This window comes from Buceros rhinoceros, unplaced genomic scaffold (genome assembly GCF_000710305.1).
Source record: "Buceros rhinoceros silvestris isolate BGI_N320 unplaced genomic scaffold, ASM71030v1 scaffold9149, whole genome shotgun sequence".
In the NCBI taxonomy this organism is placed as follows: Eukaryota; Metazoa; Chordata; class Aves; order Bucerotiformes; family Bucerotidae; genus Buceros; species Buceros rhinoceros.
In genome coordinates this window covers 16,227-30,391 of record NW_010429731.1, presented here as the reverse complement: position 1 = coordinate 30,391, position 14,165 = coordinate 16,227, and the positions used below count along the sequence as shown (strand labels likewise).

Genomic DNA, 14,165 nt, shown 5'->3' with positions numbered 1-14,165 from the left:
GAAAAGCTTTATCATTTGAAGAAGACAAAGGTTTCTTTCTGTATTTTAAAAAAAGGAACCTTGGGGGGGAGGATATCATGATCATTTTTACCTCATCATGTTTGTCTTTTAATTGAATTCAAATTTTTAAAAAATAATTTATTAATGTCAACATGTGTTAAATGATTACTGTTAGACATAATAGGATATTAATGTATGACTGCTAGGCTAGGATCTGTCACTCAACAAAATTGCTTAGATTTGTTATTTTGTATTGACATCTCTTATTCATCTCAAGTGATTTGACTGAAGTTGAATAGCTCAGAAAAGTCCAGATTTACATTTTTGTGTATTTTCCACTTTGTACGACTTTGTGCAGCACCCTTAGAACTTAGAAGCCTTTGGCATGTGGTTAATTAATTCTGTTTCATTCTGATTTGATTGCCCAGTGACTTAAATAATATACAACTTGGGACTTTAAATGTGGGCAAATATTTTCTCTGTGCTTTGAATTTTATTAATTCATGTAAAATATTTTGTCTTTTAGTATCTACTTTATTGGAAAATAAAGTGTATATATATATATACACACCATATAATGAATGAATTTTGAACTGCATAGCACATATGCATCAAGAGAAGTGTGGCCAGCAGGTTGAAGGAGGTGATCCTTGCCCCTTCACTCTTGTGAGACCTTACTGAAGTACTGTGCTCAGCTGTGGAGCCCCAAGCATAAGAAAGAAGTGGACCTGCTTGGGCGGCTCAAGAGGAGGGCCACGAAGATGATCAAAGGGCTGGAGCACCTCTCCTACGAAGACAGGCTGAGAGATTTGGGGTTGTTTACCCTGGAGAAGAGAAGGCTCCAGGGAGACCTTACAGAGTGGCCTTCCAGTACCTAAAAGGGGCCAAAAAAAAGCTAGAGAAGGACTCTTTATCAGGGTGTGTAGTGATAGGACACGGGGTAATGGCTTTAAACTGAAAGAGGGCAGATTTAGATTAGATTTAAGGAAGAAAATCTTTATTGTGAGGGTGGTGAGGCACTGGAACAGGTTGCCCAGAGCAGCTGTGAATGCCCTGTCCCTGGAGGTGTTCAAGGCCAAGGTTAGATGGGGCCTTGAGCAACCTGATCTAATAAAAGGTGTCCCTGCCCATGACAGGGGATTGAAACTAGATGATCTTTAAGGTCCCTCCCAACCCAAGTTCTTCTGTGATTCTATGTTGTTCCACTTGAACAGGGGACTTTTAGGAGGGATCCTATGAAAGGCTTCCTTGGAGGATAAAGTTGCTTCTTGGAAGAGTGCTGAGATATTTTCAGAGACAGCCTTCCTGCAGCACAGGAGTGGTCCATTCCCCTAAGTGGGAAAAGGAGTTGGCATAAAAATAGTAACTCATTTAAACTTGCTACTGAGAGCTCAAGTGCAATTCCCCACTGTTGAAAACTTGTGTCCTGCTGGTAGAGTTTAAAGTCTTTTTTTGGATTGCTGACCAGGCTGATTGTTGTGTTTACTGGGCTATTTAGTACCTCTGGGAGTTTCACTGTTATGGCATTGTCCCATTAAGTTAATTTACAAAACTTAGGATATGTTTTGGGTTTTTTTCTTAAGGCTTCATTTTATCTGCTTTTGCCTTATAAGAAGCCTTTCCTTATAAATAAGAATGCCTAAGTTCTGAAGCCTGTTCTTCAGTTTATTTGGGAGACTGGATATATACTTTATTTCTTCTATGGACCAGGATGACTTTCTGCATGTGCCTTGTTGTGGACAAACCTCTTTTGTAACATCCAAAAGGAAGACGAAGTGAAATGTCAGTTTTGCCTGAATAAATTGTTTGCCTGGTTTTGATAGAACATGCCAAAGCACTAACATCAGACAACAGTGAAATGAGCCAACTTTAAGGGAACAGAGTTCTCACTGTTGTCTTCCTTTAAATTCGCAGTGTATTGTAGTCCGGTTTCTCACGGTATGAAAAAGGGGTTTAGTGTTTACCTCCTACAGCTTCTCACTTCTTTTGCATTAAAAAATGAAAATGCTTTCTCTTTGTATGAGTTACATTCTGGTATGAGGGTTGGAATTTTTTCTGCCTCAATTTCATAGTGATTATAGGATTAATTTTTGGACAGACATTCCTATTTTTGGGGGGGAAATTAATACAATTGATGTAAGGGTAGCTTTTGTAAGTTATTACATAGCATGATTTGTTCATTCTATATGTGACTCAGAAGATGACTAGTAAGTTTAAATAGTTAATGTTTGTCCAGCAAATTTCTATGTTAAATCGGATTAAAAATGAGCTGGGCCTGTTAGACTCAAGTATTTAAATCCCTCACCTATTTGTCAGTCCTAATTTTGGGCAAGATGGCTCTTGCCAGAAGTATGTTTAGAACCAGCAAGTTTAAATACACTGACAAGTAGAGAGGACTCCCAATGGCTTCGCCAGGTGATGTTGTATAATGCAGTATCTGTGTCTTCAGAGGCCCAGTTGCCTGAAACTTGATGGTCAGCCCTTTAAAGGAGAAGCTGGGCAACTGTGAACATCAGGAAGGTCTTGAATAGAGCTGGGGTTATCTGGGAGAAGACAGTGCTCAGGACTACACGTTCATTCTTACCATTTCAGAATTGGTGGTGAACATCTTACGCGACCACTTTTCAGTATACCAAATGCATAATCTTGTCCCCTTATTGTGTTTACTTCAGTACTGGCAAGCATGTAGATAAATCATAGGAGAGAATAGTAATACGAGGTGTTTGGACATATATTCTGTATGTCCTTTCTTTCTAATAGATCAGAGGTATACATCCTCTGTAGTACTTTGACCAAATTTAAGTATTTTGGGAAGCTTAAGTCATATAGTAGAGACTGAGTGCATTAATCATTATAAGAGCAAATACACGTTTTTTTTTTTTTGTTTTTCCTGTTACTCCTTGGACATACATTTGCCTGCATACTTGCACAAAGGGAAGAAAGAAATACTAGCAGTATGGCAAGTGGTGTGCTTTGATATCCCAGTCACTTGTATATGTTCTGTTAAACCTAGTTATCTGTGGAGCAAAAAAAGGTAGGCACTAGTGGTGTGAACATGGGTATGTAGTGACCTTTGGGGTGCAGTATGGTCTCCAGCACATTGAAATGATCCACTAATACTACATTGTTTCCCAAGTACTTCCCTTTTCTCCCCTTTCATTCCAACTGCAAAATTACTGTGGCTTACTTACCTTTCCTTTGCCTTTCAAAAGAGTAAGGGCCAGGCACCATGTCTGCCACTGCTTACAGGGACTTCTACAGGTGTCTGCTTGGTGTGGTGTAGGATTTGGTGCCAAATTTGTCTGTACATATTTGTAGCTAAAAAGCTTCATATCCACCCTTGCTTGTCCAGGGTGAGGAGGGTATACAGTGTTAAAAGTGGAATTTTTGCATTTGTTGTGGAAGATTTGATAGAGTTCACTGGTATTTCTGCACAAGCATGGTTAATTACTTTAGCTATTCTAACATGCATTTTAATTTAAATGTAACTGATAAAGCACTGGTTATCAGTGGCAGTTGGTGTGACACATGAACACCCGGATGTATATTCCAAAACTTTTTAATATATGTCTTAATTATTTTAATTTTTTTCCCATCTGCTTAAAGGACTATTTTCACATTACAGCCTTTGTTAGGATTTGAAAGCTCTTAATATTCATATGTTGAACAATTCCTGAGAAAATCTGTTCAACACTTGAACCTTAACTGGAACATTTAGTACTTTTTCAAAAATCTCTTTGCAAATCATTTGTTTCATTGGATGCAAAGGGCAGTAGAAAGACTTATAAAAATCTTCTAGTAGCATTTGTGCTCTTATGCTGAGAATATTATTTCCCCCCTACACACAGACTCTCTCTGTGCAGGAGGGAACTCTGGTGACATCTGTTTAGCTGAGCGAGTATGCGCAGAGTTCTGCCAGCCAAGTCAGCTGAGGGAGCCTGTGAGAAGCAGATGAGGGTGCAGACCTTTGAACAGAGAAACAGTGTCTGTGCAGAACGGAGGGGCTGCAGCCTGGAGAGCAGCTACCAAAGAGAAGAAAAATAAAACTGCTCAGCAGCAAAGAGGAAAAGGATTAAACAATTTAAAAAGCTTAATTTGGGGAGTTAACATTATATTTGACATCCCTTACTGCTTAAATTCAGATGCTGAATACTATGGGGTTTTTTGTTGTTGTTGCTAGAACTATTTGGGAAGTATGAATAAGAAACTATAAAAGTATAAAGTGATTTTTGTTGTGTGACATTTTAATCTAAAAACTGACTTATTTAAAAACAATTCAAGCATATAAGTACCTTTAATTGGGAGTGGAGTGCTATGTCAATATCCTCTGCCGTTCTTAAAAGAACGTTTCAGCTTGTTTTTTCTTCATGAAACCCTGAGTCCTGCTGTAAAAGGTTTGAGTTGCTTGCTTTGGCATTAAAGTGATTGGTAGAAGAATTGTGTGAGCACTTTTGACAGTGTTGCTGCTTACAGAGCAGTAAAGTATTTAAGGGTTCCGTTATACCTGACATCGAGGTGGGACAAAAAAAGATTACTTGGGTTTGCCCAGGGTAGCTCAGAGGATGGTTTTTACCATCCTAGTTCCTTCATTCAGATAATCTACTGAGATGTATCAGGAGCTGCCAGATACTGCTCCACAGACATCTTGTGCCAGTATCTTTCTTTAAGTAGTTTTCTTTTTAGTTTTGGTTGTTTACAACAAAACTGTCTAGCTTTTGGTCTCCAATATCCCTTTTACTCTAGGCTGTGTATTTGTTCAGTGGCAGCTTTCTAAAGATAAGCATCTTATTCGGTGAATATTGACAAGGTCAGTAATTCTATTGTCATTGAAACAAAAATGTATAGGTGTGTTTGTCGTCTCTGTTCCTCGATATTCTGCTTTGTGCAGTGGGCTGGTTAACTGAAGCACAGAGAAGTTCTCTGAAGATGACCCTGCATCCAGTTGCTGTGTGGATCCTTCTAGCCAGAAACGAATGTCACTGCTGGATTTTGTTATACTGTTGAGTAGACAAGTGATAGGGATCAGAATTACTACAGAAACGGGCAGATGTGTCTAGTACCAAAATAGACTCCTTTACTTTTGGGATCCTGAATGTTACCATTTCTAATATGTGTGAAAATACAAGGTTCTTCAGCAAAAGGAAACTGCAGTTAAGAATGGCAGGCAGATTTACAACCACTGTCTTTTTGAGATGCAGAATGTATTTTTAAAATGCAATTGGACTGCTGTGTCATAAAACGATGAAGTCTTCAGCAGGTAGGCTTTGTCCAGTTTTTAATAGTTTTGATTATTTGTGAATTTGCTACAATAAGGACATTATTACACTTCAGTGTCAGTAGGTATTATAATTATTGTTTTTACAACTTAGTACAACTTCAGTACGTATTACGATTATCAGACACTTGTATTCTCCAAGCTTTGAAAACTGGAGTTAAAAAAAGTCTATAAAATTTCAAGTATTTCATGTAGGAAAATAATTATCTATACAACCCACTTAGGACTGCTCTTGAAGGAATGGAGAGGAAAACATTGCATTGTGTCATTGCAGTGACATGCAGTTGAAGTTTCTTTCCACAGTGGTTTTTAGCTACTTTTAGAAAGGAATTTTTCTGGGTTTGTGAAATAGCCTTTGGGCATAAAAGAATTCAAATCCTCTTTTATACTATATGTAATAACTTATTTTCTTTTACTGCTGTATTTCGAACCTCTGTGAATATATTCCTCGCAGGAATAAGATGAGAACCATAATACATTCAGTAATAGGTATATATTCTCTCTTACCCAAATGTATATTACAGTTTTGGATAATAATTACTAGAGCTGTTTTGCTGTTTTTCTTTGATTGCTAATAATCTTATTTGTAGCCTGTCTCCCTTCTTAGGCCCCTCCAGGATTCGTTCGGAAAGGTTCTCTGCCGCTCAGTGACACCGCTTCTGTGAGCTCCTCTCTACGGAGGATGAAGCGCAAAGCACCCTCACCACCCTCTAGAGGACCAGAAGAGCAAAGTGAAAGCAGTACTGAGACTGGTAATCTTTTCATGCTGTTTAATTGGGAGGCAACAAAGTACGGCAATTTGGCCAAACGTTAAAGAAATACAAACTTATAAGAACCCCAAGTGAAAATTTGAGTGCCAAATATCTTCAGTTTATGAGGAGCAGTAATCCTACTTTATGAGATTGGCTCAGGTGGTGTGGGTGAGTTGGCACAGGAAGGAACAACCACAAAACTACGGATGAAATGCAAAGAGTAAATTTATTTTCATTACCTCGTTAACTGGGGGATCCCTGAAGCAGCACCTGAACGGAGACACACAAGCAAGGACATGGAGCTCGGTCCACGCCAGAGGATCACTAAACCTGCTGTTTTCTCCTTTATATCAGAGAAACACGCGTGTGTAGTTTACCACACAGCAGAGTGATAGAGTATGTTTGATAGAGTGCCTCTAATTCTATCACAGGCCCGTGTTATCTCAACACAGGTGTTCTACACACAGGTGTCAAACACACAAGACTAAACAACGATTAGTGTGATATATGTGTTTTTCTACACCCCAGCTGCAATTCACATGAGCGTATTTACAATCCTCCTCACCAATCTTCTGTTGTTTTCTCTCAAATGTAAGAAAGTAGGCAGATTTTAGGGCACACAGATTGGAAAAAAGCAGAAAATACAAAATTAATTATAGCTAGGATAACTACAGCAGTTGTGTTTGTTAATCAGACGAGCAGCTTAGGATGGGAAGAAAAGATTAGCTTCTCTGGATTGTAGAGGGTTTAACATGAAATCAAATGAGAAGAGGAATAATTTTAGAGAAAGTTGTATTTTTTTAAAATTCTTCTGTTTGATCAAAAATTCAATTCTCTGATTCAAAAAAAGAGTTGAGATTAAAATATCTGGGAAATGTGCCTTCTCCTAAGCAATAGGTGACGTCATGTTTCCTGAACTCACCAGTCTTGATCGTAAGATCAAAATTCAACATTTTATGTAGAACTTTTGTTGCTGCGGAAATTGAGAGGCAATAAAAAAAGCTGTTTACTTGGCTTTTTGCAGTAACAGAGTCGACAGGATCAGCCCCTACTAAAGTGGAAGAAAGACCCACTGAAATGCAGTCTGAAGCAGGTTGGTTCTTCTTTCAAATGATTGATAAAATCAACTTCATAGCAAGCTATGATAATTCATAACAATGAATGTGTGTAGTTAACCAATTTTAATGCTTCAGATCAATTAACTTTTCTGAAGTACAAATATTGCTTTGTAAGATAAGGATGTTTTACTGTCTATGGAAACACACACAATATATTTTGTATTAGTCCCCATGTTTTATGTTTAATAAACTAGACATTATCCTGGTTTTCCCTTCTTCCATACAAGCTGTAGACAAGAACAAGCCAGAACTTCTGTAATTTTTGTATACCTTCCAACAATCCTTTCAAAAGCTAAAGCTTAGTCTTATTTCCAGAACCCTGCCTTGTGCTGCCCCTTGACCTGCATATAACCTGGGGTGGGAGCAAAGCTGTGCCTGCCTGTTGTTGGTTTGCATCTGAACAGCCTCTGAAAACATAAGTTGTAAATATAAACTGTATGCATAAATAATAATTTATACATTAAATTAAGTCATTTGTTGGGTGCTACTGGAAAAAATGTGATACATAAAAAATATAGCTGCTTAAAATACAATTATTTAGCTGCTGAACATAACATTAATTTATGCAGTTGGCGCTGTTAAGTACTGTTGTATGTCAGCATCAGACTGCAGGGTTTAAATACAAGATACAGCATCTAAGAGTCTTCTAAAATTTGTAAAAGCTTTAGGAATAATCGGTGCCAGTGCAGTCTGGAAAAATCCCTCTTCAATGTATTTTACTATGAATGAAATATATAATCACTAAGCATGTTGAGTGCCAGTGGCATTGTATGAGGCTAAACACTTAGGTTTTTTGCTAGTTGACAGGATCTCTGAAGTAGTTTTCCAGCTGGTTTATTCAGAATGCCAATCAAATTGATTGGAATGGTAAAACACAAATGTACCACAACAGGAGCTGACGAAGTCACCTGCCATCCTATTTGGTAAAGACAGGGGGGAATTGGTAATCAGTAAATTAGAGCTTGGTTTCTGTTTAGGGCAGTTTATGTAAATTATCAGAAAAGAACTTTAACAGAGATAATATGTAACTTAATAAATAGGAATTATGAACCTATATGGTGCAGTCTGAAGTTGAAGATGTAATAAAGGTGTCACCTTTCCTTTTTCTAGTTGTTGTAGGAGATGAAGGAGGGTAGTTACTTCTAAATGAGTGGCTCTTAATGTTGTTTATTAATGCTTAATGTTCTGTATTGAAAACTGTTTATCTACATGTGATTGTTCAAAGATGATGAGCAAAATTATCATACTATGATTTAAAATCAAGGTGGTTTTTTTTGTTTTCTTGACCCTCTTTATTTCAAGTTTGTCACTCGATGCTAGAATTTCTGCATTTCCTATTACTGTAATGTCCATGTGTGGCATAGATAAACAGCCCCAAATATCATAGAAATGGTTTGTTTGCTTTTTTATGGATTTAGGAACAAGTGTTTGAGGCATTTGAGTTTTGTAATTAAATACTTTAAGCTGTAATGTAAAGAAATAGAAGAATGCAATCTTCGCTGGGCTTCTAACAGTCTCTGTTGAGCCCTGGGATTTGCCTCTGCAGTTAGTGGCAATCTTCATTCTCTAGTTCTGCTGCTGCTGTCTTCATGCAATGTCCTTTGCTGTCTTCATGCAATGTGCTTGTTTTAAATGTGGAGACAAGTCACATAGCACAGTTTTGTTGTTTTTTTTCCTCATGGGATACTGCTCCTCTCTGGTGGAACTGTCCTATGGCCTGTGTATAAAGGGTCTGTTTAGCAAAGCCTGTCATGCTGTGAGAACCAATATTCACCTGCAGCAAAATCAATTGCAGTACACTTGTCCCATTCCTAGTCTGAAAATCATGCACATTTGGGTTTTAAATGGATAAAATAGTTCAAAATCTCCTTAACTGCTAAGTTGGACATAATTTTAATTTTACATAAATGCAGTCGTTCTTGCCATTTGGATTGATACCGCTTCAGTTGTTGGGCATCTGGAAGCGTTGTGAGTTCTTGCTCAGCTGTGACTGGTGTTCCCAAAGTAGTTCTGTTACGCATTACTACTTTAGCAAATAAGCAAAGAAAGGAACGCTGCAAATATAATGCTACCTTCTGCCCTATAATGAACCATTACAAATGTTCAGTTTGGTGTCTAAGCACTGCATAGCTAGTAGACATGTATACATTAAGTGGACCTACACTATATAATTTGGAATAGGGAACATCTCTGTTGTGAAAGAGTTTTCCCATGGTGTAAAAACAGCCTGTACCTTGATAAAAGTAGTTTGAAGGCGTACATCTACTGGAATAAACATTGACAGAGTTCCCAAAGTGAAATTTATGCTCAGACTTTTTTCTAGAGAAGACGGTGAAATGATGTTTTAAAAAATAATTTTAAAATTACAGATTTTTAAGTAATTTCCCATCAAACAGATACCTTGATATAATCTTCTTGGTTACAATATCTCGTATGAACCTTTTTAATGACTGTAGAGTCAAGAGCAAAAGCGTTGGCAGTTTTGCACGATATAGTCAGCCTTTCTGGCTTTGGTGCTTACAAGCATAATGGCTCACAGAGCAGTGGCTGCCTCTTCTCTGTTGTACAAAAAGTATTTTTACTGACTCAGAGGAGACTTCCAGTTTGTATGTCAGTCATTTTATCAGGTGTGTCTTCGCAGTGTCATCCTCTAGGCTTTAACAATGTTCTTGTAGGGCTCAGTAAAACTCAATTTCATAGAGACTCAATGTTTATAGAGTCTAAATTATACATGGTCAAAGATGGAATTTATATTATGTGTGGGCTTACATATAGAGTATGTAAGCAATAAGGCAACAGTGTGTAGCCAGTATTGCCGTAAGTATTTCCTAGTGATATGTTGCACATAAAAACTCTGAACTGAGGGTTTGGAAACAAGTCATAAAATCCAAACTGTTCCTCTGGGGAGCTCACTGCATGATGTAGGTGTTAAACATTGTTTATGTATCAAATGCATTCAGATCTCATTCTGCTGCAGCAGTGGTGGCCCAGGTCTGCAGTGAGATCCAGATGAAAAAGAACAGATGAAAGAAGCACTGGTTGAAATTAACTCCAAGCAAGGCTGATATTATGCTGACAAATGAAGTAGAGCACTTTGGAACAAGTGTTTTTGTTTGGTATTACACATTTGTGGGTCAGGTTAGTCCGCTCCAAAGCTTGTAAGTGTTTTTAGCACAGCAAAGGACAGACTTTAATGTACCAGGAATGTCTCCTACCAACCAAAGTTAAGTTTCCATCCTGTCAGTATGGATACAACTCCACCTTTGTTATACTCCTCTCTAGAGGAAAAGCAACAGAAATGACAGCAGTGCCTGGGCACAAAGCTATAGCGCTCCAGAGTGCTTCCATTTGTCTTGTCAGAAGACCTGGCTGTGCTTTGTTGTATAATTCATGTTTCCACAGAGTATTTAGACTGAAGGTCTTTGTATTTGTTCCTGTGGCTGGTAATGGCTCAGGCCCATGGAACAGTAGTTCCTATTGGTAAAGGAGAAAGTGTTTTTGAGAGGTGGTTATGAACTGTGGAATAGCTTGAGCAGGCTTGATGTTTGCCCGTAATTGTTTGATGTTTGATTGATGTTTGCCTGTTACGCTTTGTTTACACCTTGTGACGTAAATGTATATCTTTGCATACATAAAAGCGTACTGCTATCACTAAAATCATCTCCCAAAGTATGAGGCTGTTGACATGACTTTTCCCTAGATGGAGATGAAAGAGTTTGGTGGGGGGAAAAGGAAGAGAAGGCCACTAATAGGAATTTCTTAAGGAGTCCCTTTAATACCAGTGTGACATATTTGTATGTACCTGTGCTTAAATCACATGGAAGGAGCTCACCTGCACCACAGTTGCAGTCTTGCCCCTGGGGATGTAATCACCTCTGCATTCGGTGCTGTGACACGTTGATCACTAATGTCTAACTATAAAGGATTAGTACAGGAGTGCAATACAAAAAACTAGATTTAAATAGTAATAGGTTTGGCTTTTGTAGCTGCTCTGTAACTGTGAGTGAGAAATCTTGGTATCCCTGAACTGTTAACTAATGACTCTTCGGAAAAATCAAAGTTTCTGTTCTGTACTGAAACTTTTTCCAATATGTGCAGTCCCCTATTATGTTTCTATAACAGTGTACTTCTCTAGAAGTACTTGGGAGCATTGCGGGATACCAGTCTGTACAAAAAAAAGTCAATCTAAGATTTTTTTCATACTCTGGCATCTGCTGCTTTCCAGTACTGTTTGCTTTAAGCCTGTATTCTGTTTTCATTTTTAGCCTTGATTTACACATGGCAATTTACTGATACAACTTAGAAAAGTCTGAAATCTAACTGCCCAAGTGGAAGGCCTGTATTGAACAGGTATTGGAGCATGCAAATCTGACAGGGATACCCTGCTTAGGTCAGGCCTATGCACCATTCCTATGGCTCAGTTGTTGCCAGTAGCCTTCCATGGCACCATATTGCACTATAGAGATGAAATTATCATCTTTTTGTTACAGAATGCAAGTTGAAAGCCACAGGGTTAATTGTATGGTCTACTTAGTAATATTTGAAAAATGTGAATCACCATCTTGTGGTAGGAAGATTGCTGGCAGGGAAGTAAAGCTAGAGACGGTTGTTTGGTTGGTTTTTCTTAATTCTGGTAGTCAATATAGGTGGATTTCTTAGCTTAACTTCAGGTACACTGACTTATGCGTGTCCTAATCCAGTAACTAAACCTTATAAACCTTTAACTGTGCTGTAGCTGAAAACATCTTTATTTTTTATGGATTTGCACTTCCATAGGTACTTCCTATGTACCGTATTTCTACTGTAATGCAGGATACTGTACAAGACACTTCTGTGTTTTAATACACTTAGGATAATTATGGGAAATATTTGATAATGGTGATCAAACTTGTTCAAACCATGGGCAAAACTGATTTGGTTTGCTCTTTAGTTCTCTAACACACCTACTCTGATATAAAGTAGATATATCAAGGCAGGTATGTGTATTTTAAACTTCACTGGACAGCTAATGGAAGTATTAAGAAATCTGGGTAAAATAAACTGTCTGCCTCCATGAAATTTGGGATTATGACATTGTTCAATATATTTTGATCTGTCCTAATCCAGCACTTTGGTTAAACAAGAATAATATTATAAAGTAGTTACAGAAGCAGAAACAGATGGACAGTAGCATGGTGATGAGCATATTCTCATGTGTAAAAAGAGAGAATTGGAAAGAACCTGCAAATGAAAGTTAAAACTATGAATGAGTTTCTTGGTTTTTAGCTGAATTATGAAAAGTCTCAGTTTTTCTTCTTCAAGCCACTTAGGCTGACTTTACCAGTCCCTTTGTATCTACACCCTCCACTGAGAGCTGTGCTGTTTTGGGGGGTTTTGTTTGTTTTTTAATCCTTTCTGTGAGTGTAGGTGTGAAGAGCTCAGAATACAACCTGGAAGAAATTGATGAAAGGGAAGAGATGAGTGTGCAACTGAGAGAGGACAGCAAAAGTACAAATACCTCTCTCGGGATAGGAGAGGTTACGGCAGCCTTCAGTCCTGCTGAGGTTCCGCTGGTAACTGAAAAAAGTGATCCTTCTTCATCAGCTCCAGTTCCTGGCAGTGTTTCTGTAGACAACTCACAAAGCTTAAAGGAAGAAAAACAAGAAAATACGAGCACAGATGGCAAGTAAGTACGTTTTGTGACAAAGAAAGGAGCACTGGGGAGGGAATGGGGGAGGCAAATAAAACATAGAGTGCTGTTTCATTGTGGAGCACAGAATAGAGAATTGTGAGAGAGAAATGAGCTTAATATGCTTTGCTTTCATTGTAGCACTCTTCTGTGCACAGTAATTCATGAAGCTTTTCAACAAAATGACAAGTGTTCTGCAGGGTATTCTGTTTAAGCCTCCCTTTCCTTACTATTCAAACAGCTGGGCCCGGCTCTACAATACCCAGCATATGTACTAGAGTAGTGTGGTGTGAAAAGATGTGAATTGACGAGTTAAATAAAAATTTACAAATTCATTCTTATGAGTTGGGGAAAACCAGGTAGATTGGCCATTTCTGTTATTCTGGGCACAGTTATCTATTGCTTGCATATTTGCTTTGGGTTTAGTTTTTCTTTTGTTTTTTCCTTTTATGTTAGCCAGTTGTCTTGACCTCTTTCAATCTATCTGCTCTCAGGAACACGAGTTAATTCTGCCTTTTTAAAGAATAAACACATTAGTTTCCTTAACCATTCTTTTTCCCTTCTGGCGATGCTGTACCTTTGCCCTTCAGCATGTTTGTTAAACTACCTGACTCAGCAGATTTCCAACATGAGTTATGCCTGCTTGAAGTAAATGTTGATTGTCCAGAGAAGTCCCATGGTGTTAATGTAATACACTATTTCTCTGTTCCCTGGGGCAACTGGCTGCTGTTCCCAAATTAAATTGAAAGAACTATTTCAGTTGTTGTCCTGAAGCCAAAATGTGTGACTGCCCTAGTAGCTGAGAGCTTTCAAGGTAGCATGTGGAGATCTTTGACTTGTATTTCAAGGGTCTTTGTTGCCAGTCCAAGGCCAAATGGGGCTTTGCAAAAATGTTTGGTGCTCTGTCCTGACAAATACTGTTGCCAGGTGCTTGGGTCTGTCTGCTCTGTGGGGATCTACAAGGAAAAGGATCATCCAAATGTTACTTTAAAGTTGTCTTGAATTTGCAAATTATCAGTTTGTTCAATTGTCTAGGGGATGGTTCCCTTCCCCCGTCTCCCCCCTCTAACCTGTAGCCTTTCATGGCCTCTAAACCTGGTGAGCATCATCTAGCATGGACTGCACTCTAACTTTAGGGTTTGGCAGTCCTTTCTCTGCTGAAATATCACGGGGATTCCAGAATGAGGACTAGGGTTTCTCTGACATTGTGTTTCTGGAAACCTTTTGATAATTCAGATCTTTTATATAAGATCCAGTTACTTTGAAGAGTGCTTTTTAATCAAACTGGGGGTATGTGTAATATTCCAGTCAAAACCACTGATTTTTATAATGATTTGTTCTGTGACGTGCTA

General features: G+C 38.3%; 1 protein-coding gene across 1 annotated transcript in view; it reads left to right on the top strand.

Annotated features, from left to right (window-relative positions):
- COBLL1 (cordon-bleu WH2 repeat protein-like 1) overlaps positions 1 to 14,165 on the top strand; it is a 35,224-nt gene that overhangs the window by 12,899 nt on the left and 8,160 nt on the right. Inside the window, exons 8-10 of the mRNA XM_010142759.1 lie at positions 5,883 to 6,027; positions 7,052 to 7,120; positions 12,552 to 12,810. Coding sequence (XP_010141061.1) covers positions 5,883 to 6,027; positions 7,052 to 7,120; positions 12,552 to 12,810 — 473 coding nt within the window. The remainder of the gene's footprint in view (positions 1 to 5,882; positions 6,028 to 7,051; positions 7,121 to 12,551; positions 12,811 to 14,165) is intronic.